The 20,670-nt window shown below is 29.8% G+C and overlaps 1 protein-coding gene across 1 annotated transcript in view; it reads right to left on the bottom strand.

Annotated features, from left to right (window-relative positions):
- LOC129915696 (serine-rich adhesin for platelets) overlaps positions 1 to 20,670 on the bottom strand; it is a 225,634-nt gene that overhangs the window by 49,437 nt on the left and 155,527 nt on the right. The window contains exon 3 of the mRNA XM_055995351.1: positions 17,375 to 17,496. Coding sequence (XP_055851326.1) covers positions 17,375 to 17,496 — 122 coding nt within the window. The remainder of the gene's footprint in view (positions 1 to 17,374; positions 17,497 to 20,670) is intronic.

Raw genomic sequence — 20,670 nt, 5'->3', positions numbered from 1 at the left:
AAATTTGATTCTCAAAAGTTTCAAACCCAGATGTGGACGTAACTCATCTGTAATTCATTACTCAGACACGAAATCACTTCAATTTAATTTTGTATTCCAATTTTTTAATTATTTTGTCCCACTGTACTATGACGATGCATGGTGAACACCATGCTCTAGATGAAGGCTGAACTGCCATACCGATGCCGGTCGTTCGTTCGTTCAGTCAGCTTGTAAACATGAACTTGACCTTTTATGTTTTGCTGGCTGAACGGCCATGGCTTTGTTGAATGTCATTGAATTTAAAGCACTTAACTCTCTTTTTTTCTCTCTCATGATGACGACAGTCAACCTTTTGATGGCTTTAATCTGCAGATAGTTAACAACAATTTGTTAAGCCACATTGTTATTTAACAACAACAACCACAACAACGTTGACAGTTTTAATGTTGGGTTACACCTCAGAGACGTTTTGTCGTTAACGTTTTTGGTCGGAATAGAGGTCTAGACTCTTTTAGACGTGTGATCGTTATTTTTTTCAATCCATTGTTGTTGTATATTACAAAATCTCTTCCCAGTCGAGAGGAATAAGAGTAAATGAATTTATTTATTTTTATTGAATTTTAATCGATTGTATGCAATATCGTTTTTTTTTTTTCTTTAGTCTAATTGGTTCCACACGAGTCTAGTCAGGGGCTTAAATTTATATACAGTCTGCTTTGAACAGTGGGAGGTGTCAATTAGATAATAATAACTTTGATAATAGGACAGCTAATTTGAATAAAAAATCTTTAAAAAAAAAATATAAGAGATAAAGTAGCTGTGTGCTATAAAAAAATTAATTCCCCATAGAGAATACATTTTAATTGAAATAAATTAACTGAGAAAAAAATATAATCAATATCGTTATCAGTTTTATTAGCTTCGGGTCGACAGAGGTGGCTTGCAATTTAAAAGCCATAAAATGTTTCAATAAAATCATAAAATAGAATATTTTATCGTTGAACTCTGTTCTTGAACCTGTTATCTTTTGAAACCATTAATGCAAGAGTTCGGTGAAATTGGGGAAGAAAGTGGAAATTAGAAATGTGGTCGTCTGTTTTTTTAGAGGAAAATTAAATAAAACTGCGATATCTTTCAAAATGATGGTAGTTTTGAGCACGATAAAAATGTCTTGGAAACAGTCATTGAAAAGGTTTAACTTACTCGTCATTTTAAATGACGAATTTTTGATTTAAAACAAAAATTATAATTTTTTGAAAGGAAATTTTTGGAAACTGCTGAAACTACAGAGTTTCAGGCTCAAATTTTGGTCCATAAAAGTTTTTTTTGTATTTTTTTGGGTACAAAATGCTATAAAATATTTTTTTTCTTGCTGGTTATTTAAGATTTTTGATTTTTTTTGTTTGTTTGTTTGTTTGAAAGATAAGTTTTATTAAAAATAATATATTGTTGTCCTAAAGCCAATAAAATTGCTTTAAACATGAGCTCTAAATCCTTTCTGTAGGTTTATCAGTTTAAAAGATATCGCTTTTCAAACATTATCAATTTATTTTTTAAACAAGTATGTTTCACTATTATTTAAAAAATATTATATTCCACTTACTGTTTTTCTACTAACAAAATATTTCGTCTTACCTGAAAATAAAAATAAACAAATAAAATTATTAATCATTTGAAAATGAATTAGTGCAAATATAGAAAATAGAAAAATATTTTTGTATGAATCATTACATTTACACAAAATTAGTATTTTAACAACGTAGTTATTCTGACTTGAATTGTCAGGCTTTCAAACCGGTATTCCTTTTTAGTGACAGTATTTATGTCTATCTAACTATCTGAGTGTGATGTCAAATTTTATAACATGTCCAATTTTTCAAATCATCGTAATAGATTTAATTAGTTTTTTATAGAAAAATTTTTGAATATATTTACTTGATAAAGAATCAAATTAAGTAAATTAAATTTTTCATGCAAAGTTATTATAATACATAAGAAAAAAACATTTCCAAGTCAAATTGGAGAGAAAAAACTTTTAATCTATGTGATTTAATAGAAAAAAAAAATCCCTTAGCTAGTTTATTATTTCTATTCTTGTTAACTTGAATGGATTTGTTTAAAAATAAAAATAATAATTTTATTTAAGTATCTACATCTTACTTTTTTCAAGTTAAAAACTGAAATTTAACAAAGTTTAAGTGAATTCCACCAAGATATATAATGAGAATCAACATGAACAAATAAAAACCACATGTTTTGTGAAAAACCCCAACAGATGCAGAATTAGATACCAAACAAATGATTGTATCAAGTCAAGTTATAACTAAATAAATCTTGTAAAAATTGGTTTTACATTTTATTTACAGATATCTAATGATTAATTGAATCGATTTTATCTTCTTATGAAAAAATTCATAATAATTTTTGTTCGAAATTTATGTAGTCTTTGAAGTGTTAACTTATTGAAATAAACTTTTAGTTTTAACTTGTTTTATTCCACCGAATTTTCATTATTTAGATTAAGTAAGAACATTTTTATTCATCTAATCGAGGCTTGTAGTTCAAGCGAAAGGCTGCAGAAAGGCTTATCTCATCAAGTTAAAAAAATTCCTTTTTTTGAAGCAAATAGATGACTATTAGTAGAAACGAAAACCACGGGTCTTGCCATCAGCATCCTGAGACAATTGATGCATTGTGTATCTTAACAAATACTTAAAAAAAATTCGACCTTATTGGTCAATTTAAATTGTTTTCCAAATATATCTGTGGTTTTTGGTATAAATATGATGACTAACAAAATGGGCACTTTTCGATTTAAAGCTCTTAAATATTTATTTAAATCATGTTAAATATTAAAAAAAAAATAATTACAGTCACCTCTAAAAGTACGTTCAGTTTTCTTTATTAAAAATAGTGAAAACATAGGCAAAAACTATTAAAGAAGTATTCTTTGAATGGCTTTTTAATTGCAGTTACCACATATGTTCATATAAACAGTCAATAATACAAAAGAAATGGTGCACACTCTATAGGTATACACAAATCGATTTGTCTTAACAGCCTAGAACTATATCGTGGGCACAACGCCAAAACCACGAATCTGCAAAAGTGTAGTTTTGAGAAAAACGGCTTCAAAGTTTTGGAAACTCGTGCAATCTTATGGAAACCCGTGCAACGAAAATTGATAGTTTAGGCTTTTAGACAACAGACGATTAGGATCGACACGGTGAATAGAGGGACCGATCTTCTTCTTCTTCTTCCTTTTTCTCGGCGCTGTTATGATCTCGATGTCGAGGGGATCATAACTATCCCACGTAACTGCTTCACACTAGTGATCCGCCTGTGGGGTTCGCCGGGTTGACCTCAGAAATCGGCGGCAAGCCTCCCGGTTTTGTATTGTTCCATTTCTAAGGCCAACTGAATGCTGGTGGTTTTGCATTTGCTTGTACCAGGAGTTTTTAGGCCTACCTTTCTTTCTATAGAGGGACCGATAACAAGTAAAATGACGCATTAAAGTGAAAATGTCCAAAAATGCAGATTCGCGGTTTTGGCTTTGTGCCGACCATATAATGGCATTGGTCATTGAAAAATAAATGGGTTGGGGTCAAAATTCTGCCGGGGTCAAAATTCTTTTGTCAAAATTCTGCTTTCAAAATTCTGATTTTCAAAACTCTGTTTTTCAAAATTCTGTTTTTCAAAAATCTGCTTTTCATAATTCTGTTTTTCAAAATTCCGCAAAAAATTAAAAAAGGGTTTTAAAAATGTTAAAAAGCGCGCGCTTTTTAACATTTTCCAAACCCTTTTTTAATTTTTTGCAGAATTCTGTAAAATCATCTTCTTGAAAAATGATCTGCTTATTTGATTACTTACCTAAGTAATTTGTCATTCTTTGAAAGCATATTAATTTTTGTTTTATAAATGAATAAATTTGAAAATATTAAGAAAAGGTTTTTAATACTAAAAATTTCCGAAAATAATTCAAAACTTTTTAATTTATCAAATAAAGATGAATATTCAAAAATTTGAATAAGAAAAGGAATATTTTGTATCAAACAACATCGGTTCCAATAAAATTTATAGAATTCATTTAAAGAAAATCAGTCTATGCATTTTAAAAAATATTTGGACACTTAAACAAATATATTTAGGAAAGTACCAATGTTGAATTACATTAATGATGTGTATTTTTCTTTAGTCAACGCATATGCTATAAAAAAAAAACAGAATTGGCAGAATTTTTTTGGTTATGTATAATAATGGCAGAATTTTGAAAAGCAGAATTTTAAAAAGCAGAATTTTGAAAAGCAGAATAGAAAAAAAACAGAATTTTGAAAAACAGAATTTTCGTTAAAAAAGCAGAATTTTGAAGTCAGAATTTTGACCCGATCCCAAAATAAATTTTTTGGCAAGACAGGATAATGGAGAATTAAAGGGTAAAAGATGTTTTTTTAGTAAATACAAAGAGCGGTTGAACAAAAAACAGCTTAACACTTAGCTTGGATATGCTTTGATGAGTTTATGAAAACAAAAAGTGTTCAGAGTAAAAAAATGGGGACTATCGGCGGTTTTTACTTTCAACTGAACGATTAGCTCAACAACTTTAATTGCAAAGATGTGGTTGGTTTAAGCCGGCGGGCTCAAACATTTCTCAATAAGGAAAAAAAATATTACCCCAGAGAAGTCTGCGCTCATATTCCAAAAATAAGCTTTTCAACGATGTATAAGTCATCAAGTGTTGATTAGATAAAACAACTTGTCCATTCTCATTTTCCAAACATTTTCCTCCATTTTACATAACAAGAAATAAAAAATTATGATTTCACTCTTCACTGTGATTTAAAGCGCGCACACTTAAGCGGAAAAAAGTACTTAAGGTTTTTGATAAAACTTCCTCTCTCCAACATTCTGTTAATTGCTTAAATGCTGCCGCTGCCGGTGATGATTAAATCTAATGGCTTTGCATCTGTTGCATTTGTATAAAATGGATGTCAACATGCAGTGTCAAAATTAATGACATCAGATAAAATTGCACACTCAGTGAATAATTCTATATCCCTCCAGACAACCAACCAACTAAGCTAGCCATTTAGCAGTCAATGAAAATTATACTTTTTTTTCTGCTTTTTTTCTGACCTTTGTATCTTTGTTTTTTGTTTTCTGTTTTATTAATCAGATGGAAAATAATTGACTATCATTAACTGTGTTTAATGTTTTGAAGAACTTTTTTTTTATGATGACATCCCATTTGACACCTGATAAAGCAAAAACATTCCGAAAGTTCTCACTCTTACACCCTCAAATGCAATCAAAACATAAAAAAAGATACAAAACCTACATTTTTCATTCTGAAAATATCTTTTTCAGAATTGGGTCAAAAGATACCTACACCAAAGACCAACATAATGACGTGAGATATGATTATTTTTTTTTTTATTTATGAAGAAAAAAAAAACTATTTTTGATGCACGAAGCAATACTTTTTTTGTGGGACAGTGTGGCGCCACGCCGAATGAGTTATAATTTCTGTCGCAAGAAATTTAAAATTAATTTCAAATTGTTGATGGTTTTTTTTCTTATTTTTATTTGAATTTTTTCGCAAATGAATGAAATATTAAAAAAAAAGAGAACAAATTTGCATAACGAATCGTTGCAGTGCTAAAGATTCATTCTGCACGAACAGATGGACATTGTCATCACGGGTTTCATTTGATGAAAAAAACTACACTGAAGAAAAATTATGTGAAATTGACTGTATACCAACTCAAATGTGTTAGAAATCATTTCTGAAACATTGCAAACATTAATCAACAACAAATTTCCTTAAATTATTTTTTTTTTTTTTAAGTGTATTAATACTGCCCTTGTAGAAGCTCGTGTTGCTGCAACGTTGATTAAATGGAGAAAAATGTAAACTAATTAAAAAAAAATAACAAAAAACAAACCTCAACAATTTGAATAATAATATTTGTACGGAAATATTTCATTTTCTTTATTATGAGGGCGTGTTATTTATTTAAACGAAAATTATTTTATATTCTTTTGTTGATGCAAATATCAAAATTAAATTATTATCACTGAGAATTATGAATTCTATTTTTTTTTTTTTTTTGTTGACAATATACCTGCAATAGATGGCGACAGTTTGATAATGATGCTGGCGCATTGATAATAAAACTGACGCGGCACGTCTATGAAGATCCGTGCGCGATAGTAACAATAATTTAAATTTACATATTTATTAATAATTCTGGTGTAATAATCGTAAATTTGTTATTACATATTTTTATTACTCTCTCTCTCTCTCTCTCTCTCTGATTGAAGGTAATGATTTGTAATCAATATGAGAATTTTGTTATAGAGTCATCATAATAAATTGTTGTATAATATGACCATAAAATGAACCGACAATACTATTTTATTGATTCTGAGGGTTAAATTTGTTAAATAGACATAATATTAATTCATTCATAATATTTTAAAATACTTGAATAGAAATTTTTAGAAAAAAATAAATTTTAATTTTAGTCACGCTGAATTTCCAAAACAGGATTTAATTTATTTTTCTATATTGCGCTTATTTGGGCATTTATTTTATCGTCACGGGTGAGACACTTGTATAAAAATTTATGTTTTTTGTTGGGCAACCCCGAGTAAAAATAGAAATTGAATTTTTAAAGAAAAAAATAAAAAAAAATCTTGACCGCCACACCACAGCTGCACCATCGCCGTTTGACGGAAAATTTCGGTGCACCGACCGACGCACATAGGAGTATTGTCATCAAAAACCTGGCCATAATTATTTTTCGTGGTTTTTGTTATTATTTCTGTTTAAAATGAGTATTTCTACAAGAAAATACAATATAAACCTAGTTTTTGTTATTTTTATTTTTTTACCAAAAACTAAAAAAATTGATTAATGGCCTGTACTCCGCCTGTCGACATTATTTTTCTCAAAATTTTTTCCTCATCCCTAACACGCAATTCTCAGTTTCTTTTCTCTCTTCTTCAACCTTAATTAAGATCACCCAAAATAAAATACACTAATAACATCAGTAAATTTAATTTAAAAACAAAAAAACGTTACATAAAGTAAGGAGTATTTTCTATCAGAAAGTGAAAACTAATTGACCATCGATTCTCTAAAGAGCACCTAAGAGCACCCAATTTTTGTTGCATTGTGTTAAAGTATATATAAACTAACTCAAAAGTTTCAATTTATCGCAGAATAACGGGGTATACTAAAACAAAATCATTAAAGTTCAAATAATAACTTACCAAAAATATCAAGTTTTTAGGTACTAGTTCTAAGCCCGAATTAAAATAGAAAAAAACCATCTAACATTTTCAAAGCTTTATTAATATCGTTAATAAATAACTGAAGAAGAATTCTCCATTTAAATTTTTTTAGATTTCTATCACAACACTTCGATATCGCATATAGAATAACACTTACCAAAATACTTCGAATTCAAATAAAAATGAGGTAGATGTAACAGTTAACTTTGAACTCATTTTTTTAACAAGACACGATCGAAAAACAAAAAAATGAGTGAAGCATATTGACACAGGTTTATTTTGCACCCACTTGCCAAACTTTTTGGTATCAATTTTGATTTTCAGAAAATCGACCTATGACCAGGTTTTTACTGCAAATACTCCTATGTGCGACGCCGCACCAGGATTGCACCACGTCCGCACCATTTTGTTTTGTATGAAAAATTCGCCACATCATGATTTGGATTTTTAAAAAATAAAAAAACAATACCGACGAGAAGGACACTCGAGTATCCAGAGCACTTTCAATTAGAAGTGCAAACGCTTTATTCACTCGACCACCAGTCATGTTTGTACGAACTGGCAATTTGTTACTTAAGTCAAAATAACTTCGAGAGCGAAGTGAATAAATTTTTTTTTCATTGAAAATGAAATGGTGCAGACGTGGTGCAGTCGTGGTGCGGCGGTGGTACAGCTGCCGTGGTGCAGCGGTTTAGAAATGTTAGATCATGGTGCAGACGTGGTGCAGCGGTGCTGCAGCGGTGGTACGGCGCAATAGAAATTTCTGATAATAGTGCGGACGTGGTGCAGCGGTGGTGCGCCGGAATTCCATTTTTACTCGGGACACTTGGATTCTAGGATAATTTTTTGGTTTAAAGAAAAAGTTGGTACCTATCAATTGGCCCCTATATCAGTATTGATTCACATTTTTTATAATCACTGACAATGTGATACAAAAAAAAACTGGTACAATTTTCCTATATTTCTCCAAACAGTAAAGTTTTAGGTCTTTTGTCATTGCATAAGAAAAAAACCATATATTTTGCAACTTGCTGTCTCGACAAAATTACTCAATCTCCATGATTTGGAGCAAGCAGTAATGAACAAAACCCAACTCTAAAACCTCAAGTTAAGACAGCTCAATGTCTGCTGTTGACCAAAAAAAAAAAAAAATAAAGAAAAACTCATTTTGGTGAACAGCTTCATATACCGGAATATAATATCTTAATCGAAGTGCTTCATCTCTTTGGCATAACAATCATATATTCTCTGCGGTTTTCACACTTTTACCTTCATCGTTGTTGTCAGTTTTTATTTTTTTTTTTTTTGTTGTTTTAAACCACAAACAGCTACGCCGACGATGACGAAGACGTCGGCTAAGTAAAACAGAAAAAAATTACAAAAAAATAATAAAACAAAATATCTAACTTTACGATAAACAAGACTGAAATCTATCAGACGTTTGTTTTTTTGTTTTATTTCTACATTTTAGTTCAGTATGTGTGCTTTATGCGCTCCAATAAAGTTGGCACCGCCGCACAATGGGACGAAATGGGGTTGAGCGTCTCAAAAATGGTTTTCACGAATTTCGCAATTTCAAAAATCTAATGATGGGGTTATTATATAGAAATAGAGCTCTTTGCGATACAGTATTTTTTTTCTACATAATATTTATTCTTGGTACTTAAAACAACCTTCAAACACCGCATTTTGTTATTTTATATTTTGCTTTTTTTGAAAAGAGACATTTTGAACTCAGATATTTCGTTAGTTTTTTAATAAACTTTATTAATGTTATATATTTTTGTAAAGCTTGTAATTTCTTCTCTCCAAAACTATAGGAATTTTTTGTATTAAATGGAACAATAAATTAAAAAAAAAAATTGAGTGTGGTGAATTTTTTTCTCATTATTTCGTTTTCAACTAGAGTTTTCTATGTTGGCTCCGGCTGCCTCCGCTGAGTTAATGACTGTTTTGTATTCTATTTTTGTTGTAGATTAAGAAACAAAAATACAAAATTTCCCATTTTCATCCTTTTTCGTTTTACAAGCGAAATTGAATAATGAGAGAATTTATTTTTTATTTATTTTGAGCTTTAAAAATCTATTACTTTTGCAATTTTGAATTTAAAAAGTTAAAATTTGGCACAATAAAAGTTCATATTATTGGCTTTGTAAATAATTATAATTTTTTGTTAAAAATTAAAAAAAACGGTAAAATTAAGCTCACATGTATAACAGCCTTCTTGAAGAAGCTTATGGATGTATACGCACCAAATTCACTCGTTTTCATTCATTGACTTGATAGTTTTCATTTAGCAGACCAAACGGTAAACAAAATAAATGAAATCCTGATCCTTATTTCCAAAGTTATTCCGAGAAATAAAAAAATACTATAGAGCATTTTTCTTTAGTATTTTTCGTTAATGATTGCCACGAAATTTTTACGCAGTGTGGCAATCGTGGCTCTGTTAGATATTAGACCCCTGTTCTTATAATTTTTAGTCGGTATTGTTTTTAATAGAATACTGAAGAATTCCAATTTTTGCATTGGATGTTTGGAAATGTTCTTAAGAAAAATCAATTCCATTAATTTCCCTATTATAATTTATTTATTTTTTTAAATAAAATACATTCTTATCTGTCCATTGAATAGACTAAAACATAAACTACGCAATAACCCATCTTTTGAAACAATTAAAAACCGTTATTAATGATACCTCACAATGCTTTATTCGAAGTGTTTTTTTTTTTTTGAATTTTGAAATAACTTAGTCCATTTGTCAACAAATGACTGATAACGATAAACAAAAGTATTCGTTTGCTAATTTTTACAGACAAATTTTTTTCTTTAATTATGCGTTTTGCTCATTCAACAAAGTAATATTATTTTTAATAAATAAAAGTTTATTGTTGTTAACAGTATAATATGTTTACTTCGATAAGTACTGAGTTATGTACCTTTAGAATAAGACTATTATGATAACAGGAATTGATTAAAACACAATTTTATGTTTTGGAACGTAAATTTTATGAAAAAGGTTATATTTGATCTTGAGAGTTTCGAAGTAAGGAACTATGGCAAACCCTGTCGGACAATTTCTTTTTGTTTTCCATTGCTTAGAAAAAAGATTAAATTATATAGTACATTTTTTGTATGAAAAAAATATTTTTTTAACTTTAATATATTTATTGTGCTTTTAAAACAAACTAACCAGAACAATACTTAAGTACATCAGTTCCTAATATATTCAAGATAATATGTTCCAAATTTCATTCAATTATTCAAAGAAACAAAGAAGTTACAGATTTTTGAGACGATCAACCTCGTTTCGTCCCATAGTGCGCCGCACACATTCCTCAAACTCAACTTGTAGTAGAAGCAGTCGAGTTGAATAGACCTTCTGGTATCGTTGACTAGAAGATGATTATGTTGATGATGAAGATGCATTGCGTCCTCACCACCATGGCTCCCTTTTCTCCTTGTTTTGTTTTTGCATAAAATCTCAAGGTGAATGCATTAGGATGAAGTAGCACATACTTTTATTTATCTTTTGAAAAATGAAGTCTTCTATATTTATATTATACCCCCACCAACGCAATAACTCTCAACGCCCACGTTTAATAACTCAAATGAAGTAACATTCTTTCACTGTCCGCTATTACAGTGGCAGAGTTTTGGAATGTTTGGTCAAAAAAACTTAAAAATATTTAAAAAACTTGAAGAAAAGTTAAAGTTCTTACATAGTTTAACAACCTTGAGGCTTTTAAGTCACGCTAATTCGCCTGTTTTTTAGAGTACTTAGTAAGACATAATTCCACTTCCTTCAGTCGAGGAATTAACACCCCAATCCTTTGAAAAAAGTTCACTCCAGATAACGAATAAATCTGTGCAAGTAAGGCCTTGACACTATGTCTAAAACCGTGTTAAATAGAAATTGGAACTTATGTTCCACTGAATTGCGCTATAACTCGTTTGATTATGTATGTTTTCAAAGTTAAGCTAGCAAATTTATTTGTGAAAGTTTACAATTTGACTAAATGCACTTGGCAAAATTAAAAAACACAAGAAAAAATTTTTGTGGAATGTATTCATTTTACATTCCACAAAGGTTTGAAGCGTCTCTAATCTTTTCCACAGCTTACCAATTCACATTTGATACTCTTTCGAAATAAGTTATGTACAAGATCCCCAAGCTAATTCGTATTCAAAGTCTGATTTATCTTTAATAGTTCAATGTGGGTACTAAAAAAATTTTGCGTCACAATATCACCTTAAAAGTACATTTTGCTATCAATTTTGTCGAAAAGAGCCATAGTGCATTTCTGCGTCCGCTGCCGGCCGTTGTCGATAAAGAATGTATTTTAAAGAATTCGTTCCGTCTTTTGCATTCCTTTTAGCGATCGACTTACGACTTACAAGCAGCAGCAACAACAACAACAACAGCACCCTGCCCCCATTAACGTGTATCTTTTACGAACAAGAAGTATCTTTTTTTTTTATTTTTCTTCTTTCCAACTTTGTATTCGTATGACGATGATGTCTGTGCAATTATTGACGATGACGGTAAATGACTTGTTGCGCGAAAGAAATATACCTTGCAACATGATTTGTTTTTCTTTATGCAGCAACAGCAGCATACTGAATACAAGATGAAAGAAGCAAGCAAGAAGCATGCAGATGTGGAGCAGCAGCAACAGAATGTACATGTATCTAACCATACAGAGTTTGCAGAGATTTGAAGCCAGACACGTAGTTGCCTTTGATGACCGGCTTGACCGCATGGTTAATGGTCTGGCGATTGATGTGACATAATACGAGCGTACAGAATGAAAGACGCAAATCACGTTGTCTTCGTCTGATATAGACTTTTACCAGAGAGCAACATTAAATACATTATAATCTTACCCCAGAGACATAGACCGTTTTTTTCTGCACGGAATGTGTAATGACAAAAAGGCCTGCTGCCATTTAAAGAACAATAGATTTGGTGTGACATGATTTTGTAAAAAAAAAACCTAGCTGGGAGGGCTTGGCTTTTGAGATTGTAAAATAAGTGGCATGCGTTTAAAACAGTTACTAGATATTGTAGTTGAGTTAAAGGGGGATTGTTTTACAATTCACAGTTGTTTGTCGTCTAAGAAAACAGACAAAACAAAAATAAACAAAGAAATTTTCTGTCAACTTGGGTGTTAAAATAGATGAATCAATAACTCGAATACAGTGCCAACACCATTTCGCCTATTCGTAAAAAATCAATGTTTTCTCATATTCATAAACGACCAATCAAGAAAAAAAATGATTTGGACGAAAATCGGTACATATCCCGTTTTTTGTTCCTTTTTCAAAGCTACGTCAACATAAATTTTGAATTTGAGATATTTTGGATGGCAAATATTCTTAAGTTGAAATTTTTTCGGAGTCATCTTTTTCAAAGAGGCATTTTTGAACAGTGAACTTTAAGTTTGTAGCGTTGTTACTTTATTTCGAAGCTCAACATTATTTTCTTCTTCTGAGCATACAAAAATCTTCATTCAATCATTTTCTTAATTTCATACCATCATAATTTTCTTCAATGGTTCCAAAGTTAATTTTGACCTTCAAGTATCAAAATCCCATTACAAAAAATGCTAATACATTATAATGACACAATGGAAAATAGAAAATATTATCCAATACTTCCTGTTCAAGGCCGCCAGCAGGTGTCAATTTAAACATTAACCGCGTATATCACATAGAGTTGTTTAAAATTAATGACTGAATGTCTTGGAAAATTGCTAATGATATTCCAGGAAGACATTCAAAGTGTCTCTTTGTTTTCATTAAATGTTGCGCAACATTTTCTTTTAGCAAAATCCTATCACAATAGAAAATATGTAAAAGCTCAATTAATTCAACTATAATTTCAAAAAGTTGTACAAAAACCATGCGCTTCTAAAAAACAAATTAAAAGTTAAGTATCACTTGAAATTGCACTTGTATATTTATCTACCTAACCACCCAGTGATTTTAGCTATAAATTTCTTCTTCCGAGTCGAATTTCTTCCGCAATCATTGCTCGAAGAAACATCAGCGATGACAGCCAACAGCAGTCACTACAATAACACAAATTTCAATTAAACTACTTTCTTCGTCGTCGTCGTTGCTGTCGACAGTCTTCGAAATTATCCCCACTCTTCAACCAAAAAAACGACGACTCTTCTTATTAATGATGATACCGAAATGGTGTTTTTTATTAGCAACAAATGTTGCCAATTAAATTCCCATCACTAGCACCATATGATGATATATTACGAGCACCATTTTTTTTTTTTTAATTTTTATAATTTGAATCAATATCGGAAAATTTATTAACAATAATTTTTAATAAATCCTGTAAACGATATACAAGTAGAGTTGCGCGAAAAGACATTCATAAATTAATATCAAGACTATCGATATGGTTTTATTTTTCATCATCATCATCGACATGTTGCTATATCGAACAAGGAGAAACAAGTGGACTTTCTTAATCGGGCGCTACCCAAGAAGTAACAACAGCACGGTATTAATAATTATGCCATAAATCTTGGAGCGCTATTGTGCGTTTTCTCCTCGTAAATATTAACAACGATTACTGCACAATTTACCCTATTTTTCTTCTTTCTTTTCTTTTTTTGTGGGCATAAGAATTTACTGTTGCGCCCCCTAAACATGAAAGCCTCTCGTTTTCTTTGTAACTGTTACTTCTTAACGAGGTGCCCATCGATCGTCATCAGTTTCGGTGCAGTTTTCAATTGACTTGACCCAAATTTTTTTTGCTTATAATCAAAATAACAACAACAAAAACGTTTATCCATCCGAAGAATGAAATTTTTTTGAGTAAAAATTATCTGGTTTTGGTTTTGGAGAATGTGCACAAAATATGCGTCCAAGTGGAAAATTGTATGAAAAATTACACAATTTGAGCAACAGGGTGGTTCAAAGTTGAAAATTTCGATTAAAATAAATTGAACTTTAAATTCGTGTCAAATTTTTATTGAAATAATAGAGTTGCCACCTTTAAAATGAGGGCTTCTGTTAGCAATCCTATTTAAAGAAAAGAAAAGCAAGTTGTGAGGAAAAAAGTTTTGTAGAACTGTTTCCTTTAAATAGGATTGCACCAAGGAAGTCCCTCTTTCGTAAGTGGCAACCGTAATATTATTAAATTTTACTTTGAACTGATCTTTCATTTGTTCATTTGACACCTTTTTTAATCCCTCGTCAAGAATATTTTGTAAGTTTTTATTTTCATTATAATTCATTTTTTTTTTTTATTTGGACCACCCTATTCCTAAGTAACAAGAATGAAACCAATGAAGATGAATGAACGCGAATTTAATGAAAGAGGATGACTCTCTTGGGGTGGAATATGTTATTTTTTTTTATGAGACTGTTGCTTGTTTTCAAATGAAATATTGATTGCAAAATCTGTTGCTAACGATAAGAGAGGTGGTCTTTTAGTAAACTACCTGAAGGTTTCTTGAAAATTTCTTCTTCTATTTTTTTGTTGTTGTTTAAAAGAAAAACATACATATATTCAAATTCTATGCCATTGAACAAATGAAGGTTTTTTGTGTTTTTTTTTTTTTTTTTGTGTCTATGTTACGGAAGGTAAGCAAGAAGCTTTGAATCGATGAGAGAATAAATTGTGAATCAAAAATTTAATGGAAATGTATGTGTTCAGTCTTTCGTTGAAAAATTATGTAATATAATTGGGCGTATGAATGAATTTCGATTAAGCTTGCAACATTTTATGGTACAAGTAAAGCAATTCTTTAAAACAAAAAAAAAATTAAATCATTTTTAGGCATGGTCTGCTAACTAAAAGTGTTGTTAAATGAAATTGATACAAACAATAATTTTGAGGTTATAATTCAGAATGTTTTGAACTACAACACCATAAAATATAAAAAATCCGACGTATGAATTGTCTGTAAAGCTTGTGAAAATTCTATTAAACAAACTAGGAAAAAACTGGCAAAAGAAATGCAGGATTCAGTGCTAGTTCAAAAAAATGTGTTTTATAATTACTTAAATAAACGAAAAAGTTACATATACGCTATGGAGAACGGATTTTTTTTTTTATTTAATGAACGAAATATAGTCAGCTTAACAAAGGGAAAAGACTTGAAGAAACTGTACACATTTGGCAGTAATCACAAATAAATAAGAAAGCTTTAAGGCGAAATTTAGGGAATAGGGAAGACGGTCATTTCAAAGTAATGAAGAGGACATTATACACGCTAGCTATCCAGTTTATCTCGTTAAAAAAGCAATCTTTTTTCTTGAAAGTTAGTAAGTCTTAGGCGCTTATCATTAATGTTGATGTCCTAGAAGTTTCACAGAAAACTAATTTACCGTTGCCAAATTGTTCACAGACAACAACGGAAAAGGAGAAGACTTGTACAATCCATTACCGTGTTTGTCTGTAAATAATTTACCTACGTTAAAAAAGATTTTCATGAAGCTTTAAGAACATCAATGACTATGATGGAATAAAAAAAAATACTCTTTAAACGCACCTTCTTCAAGTCAAAAAATTTCTTTACATATTTGTTTGGTATCTCAGTTAAAAACTGCTTAAAGAATGAAAAAAAGGACATCATCTTTTTAAAATTAAAGTAATGGCAACAAAAACCGAGACACATTAATACAGAAATAAATGCACCTTGTTGTAAGTTATCAACGTAATTATTTAAAAATTCGCATTGAAAAATCCTTGAACCTTTCATATTCTAGTTTTTTTAATTAACTCCACAACTTTTTTTTTACTGTCAATGCTCAATTAACTCTACAAAAAGTCAATATATAAATTAAAAACTAAGTTTGTGCTTTTTTCACATCAAGCCATTAAAATCGCAAAAAAAACAAGCCTCTTACTCATCATTTAATATAATATTTTTTTTTTACTAATATGGCAAGCTCCCATAACAGTCGAGTTTCAATTCCAATTTTCCCATAACACAGATAAATAATAAAAAAATGTGCGCCACCATCAACAACTTCTGATCGATTTCAAATTCATTTTCTAATTTCCCACGTTTAATGCTTCGGTAGCAATTAATAAGCGAGCCAATGTTGTAAAAATAAAATAAAAACAAAACAAAAAAACAATATAGCACAGCAGCAAAATTGAATTATTTTTATTCAATTGACTTATAATAGCGAGCTCGTTACATTCATTCATCCGATAGCTGATTTCAATGCAAAGGTCACACCAAAGCGAGTGATGTTGTTTTTTTTTTCTAAACAAATTTAATTGAAATAAAAAAAAAATAAATGAAATTGAATTATGTACACCAAGCAAAACCTCATAATCCACCATAACCGAACCGAACATTGAGAGGTAACATACCTTGACAGGCCACAGGTATTCGAATTCAATTCTATGATGATTTCTATCTCAGCATCGTGCACATTGAATTTCTGATGTTAATTTGTAGTTTTTTTTTTTGCTTTATTTTTGTTATCTGTTTTTTAGTGGTTTTATTACAAGTTTTACTCTAATGCTGACGCCATGCTCAGCTTAGCTTGTTAATAAAAAAGTAAACATAAAATGTGTTCAATTCTCATGGAGATACATGATATGAGTAAACTATAATAAGATTTACATTTTATTATTAATATGCGTTGTGTGTTAGAAATCATTACAAGCTGTCATAATGTCATAAAGATTGATGAAGGTAACATGGCGTAAAAATATTTGTTTTCGTTATTGTTTTTATCTAACTAAGGAAGAATTTATGATTATATTTAAATTTCAGAACGTTTAAGTTGGAAGTGCGAATAATTCAAGGTCATAGGCAAAAAAAAAAGGAAAAATAAAAAAAAGTTACGTATACGCCATAGAGAACTTATTTTTTGTTTTATGTGACTAAAGAAGAATTAACTAGTAGCTATTTAGATTTCAGAATGTTAAAGTTGGAAGTGCGAATAAATAAAGGTCATAGGAAAAAAAAGAAAAATTAAAAAAAAAATTACGTATACGCCATAGTGAACTCTTTTTTTTTATATTTTATTATTTTGTACGGCCTCCTTAGTTCATCATACAACATTTTTTAAAACAATCAAATAGATAAAAAGAGCTATAACTCACCTTAAAATGTTTGGATGTGATAATCTATTAAGAAGTTGCACTTCTCTCAGCATATTTGGTCGATTTGCACGTAATTGATTCATTTTTAGTACCATAACTTCTCCAGTCGTTCGATGTGTGACCTAGAAATAAAAAAAAAAAAAACAATTTTCAATATATTGGCAACGCAATAATAGAAGACATTTTTAAATTCCCATTTTTTAACCTACTCTTGCCATAAATCGATTTGATCTGGGACAGTATAAAGTCAGCTTTAATGCACTTGAATAAGTTCATGAAAAAAAAAAAAAAACAAAAAATGAAAAACAAAACGCACAAAAGAAGAGAGCTTGGATTTTAGTCTTTTGTGTTTTTAAGTCTTCTGCTACAAAAACAAAAAAAAATACATAAAACATCAACATCAGCAGCCATGTTGTCTACATTTTCTATATCTCTGTGATGCACTTGTATTTAATCTAAAAATAAACTTCCAACAAAAAAATTATTGATTTTTTATAAGCTTTCATGTCAATGAAGGCGTAGACTGACTTTTTTATACAAACTTATGAAGAATCAAAACATATCCATTTCAACCTTCAAAAAGGCGAACAATTTGATTCAAAAAAAAAAAAAAGTTTGATAAAAAATATCTTTAACAAAAAGTGATGGGCGGTCAAAACTCAGGAGTTTATGAAGTGAAACAAAAAAAAAAAAAAAAACTTTTGTCATTTGACATGTTACACGAGATTAAAGGAAGTTCGTTGGAAGTTCTTATTTTTTTTTTTTAGTATTTTGGCTGCGGAATATATTTTCTGCAAAATGCAACATCGAGTCGCCAGAACGACGCGAACATTCAATATAAGTTAGTGGTTTTGGTTATTTTTTGGCATAGTAAGGACAATATTGTAGAGTTTTTTTTTTTTTGTAATAGCAATGCAGTCATTGAAGTAAATTGTGTATGGTCAGGGACGATAATATGACCTCGTATTGATTTCATGATATTTTGAGTGTTTGTATTGGAATTAAAAAAAAATATTGTCATAAAGGAAATTAATTTAAGATTAACGATTATTTTCACAGGAACGGAATATAGGATAAAAATGTGTTAAGGTAGTAATATCAGATAAGCCTAGTTTTCCCAGTATCCCATTAAAAAATAATTACACTGTGATAGTTCGATTTTGTAACAGAAGCGAGACACATCGATTCTAGTTAATTCGAGTATGCTGAATTCAGTGGTGGCAACCGTTTTGAAAGTTTGGCTCAAGTTTTCGAGAAATTTCGAAAATAAAATCTTAGGTCGGGACTATTAAAATACTGATAACTTCGAATAATTAAGTTTTTTTTAAGCAGTTTTTAGTTTAGAGAAAAGCTATTCCTGTATATAGCTATATGTTTAACACTATTCCAACCTAGGTTGTTATGTTTCGGTCGCTTACAAAGCATTTTATAAACAAAAACTTCACTTTTTTATGTTTTTTTTTTATTTTGTTGACTTTCAAAGCCTTTAATATGGAGGCAATTTGAGTTTAACATTGATTCGGGATATTTTATATTATTTAAATAGCATATCATTCCAAAAATGAATAAAATACTGCAAATCTGAAAAAGTTCACTAGTGAAAATCAGCCTACTAAGCTACGGAAATGTATCAAAACGTGAACTTAAGATTAAATTAAGATAGTTTTTGGATTTTCAGCTTAAGCTTAAGATATATCAGAAAATAAATTAATGAATTAAACAGTTTTTGGAAAAACAAAAAACGTTCTTATATACTTACATCATGTCGGGATAAAAGCAGTCAAAATAACGTTTTTTCCCTTTTATAACTGTAATATTTAAAAAAAGGAAGCCAAATAAATATGTATGGCTTCGGATTCGAGTTCAGCACCCCTTTCACCTTCAGAAAAGTATATTTTGGTTCTTGTGTTTAATTTTGCTTACCAGTGTTATTTAATACATTTCCGTAGCTCAGTAGGCTGATTTTCACTAGTGAACTTTTTCAGATTTGCAGTATTTTATTCATTTTTGGAATGATATGCTATTTAAATAATATAAAATATCCCGAATCAATGTTAAACTCAAATTGCCTCCATATTAAAGGCTTTGAAAGTCAACAAAATAAAAAAAAAACATGAAAAAGTGAAGTTTTTGTTTATAAAATGCTTTGTAAGCGACCGAAACATAACAACCTAGGTTGGAATAGTGTTAAACATATAGATATATACAGGAATAGCTTTTCTCTAAACTAAAAACTGCTTAAAAAAAACTTAATTATTCGAAATTATCAGTATTTTAATAGTCCCGACCTAAGATTTTATTTTCGAAATTTCTCGAAAACTTGAGCCAAACTTTCAAAACGGTTGCCACCACTGAATTCAGCATACTCGAATTAACTAGAATCGATGTGTCTCCGCTCTGTTGCAAAAAAAAAGTTCTAAAAACTATCACAGTGTTATTAATTCATTAAAATACTTTATTTTAAAAAAAGCACATGAAACATAAACTTTTCCGAAATTCTTATACAAGTGTTTTTATTGTGACTGGTGTGACAATTTTGAACATAGCTTTATTAATTTTTTTTGTTTTGAAACATAAAGAAGTCAAATTAAGAAATGTACAAACGCATGCTTTTCTTTGAAATAAAATAAAGAGTAGATTATTTGAAAATATTTTTGGTTTGAGTTACGGGTGTGACATACTGAAAAAACATAATATTCTTTAAAGTTATTCGAGTTATAAATTTAATACATCATTTTCAAATATATGTATATCTGAATGTTGATCTTCAGTACCTCTGACATAATGAGGTTTAATATAGTGATAAACTTACAGTGTAACGGGTGTGAAAACAGAAACGTTATAGTAATGAAATTTTATATTGGTCTTATTTTAATTCGATTGTTTTATATTTATTAACTTATTAGTCTTTTCTATTGTCACGGGTTGGACAAAAAAAAAACGATAAAACTGCTTAATTTGATTTAAATTTTTTTTTTTAATTGTTTGGTTTCGTAATATGTATAAATAACAAAATATAATTAAAAGCGGATTAACATCAAAATGGTGGACCTTATTTAAAAAAAAAAAAAAAACAGTTATTAATTGCCACGTGTTAAAAATCTTAAGTACTCTAGATTTCTTCACGTTAATATTATTAGGATTGTATTTCTTACTTCCATTACGAAATATTAATCATTTTCCTCTTCGTTTGATATGACAGTAAAATAAATGTTGCAAATACTTTATCCTATTTAAATTCAAAGCTTTACTGACCCACTAATTAAATTACCGAATTACCTTCATTGCAAACACCA

The sequence above is a fragment of the Episyrphus balteatus genome, chromosome 3 (genome assembly GCF_945859705.1).
Source record: "Episyrphus balteatus chromosome 3, idEpiBalt1.1, whole genome shotgun sequence".
NCBI lineage: Eukaryota > Metazoa > Arthropoda > Insecta > Diptera > Syrphidae > Episyrphus > Episyrphus balteatus.
This window is presented reverse-complemented; position numbering and strand designations above follow the sequence as displayed.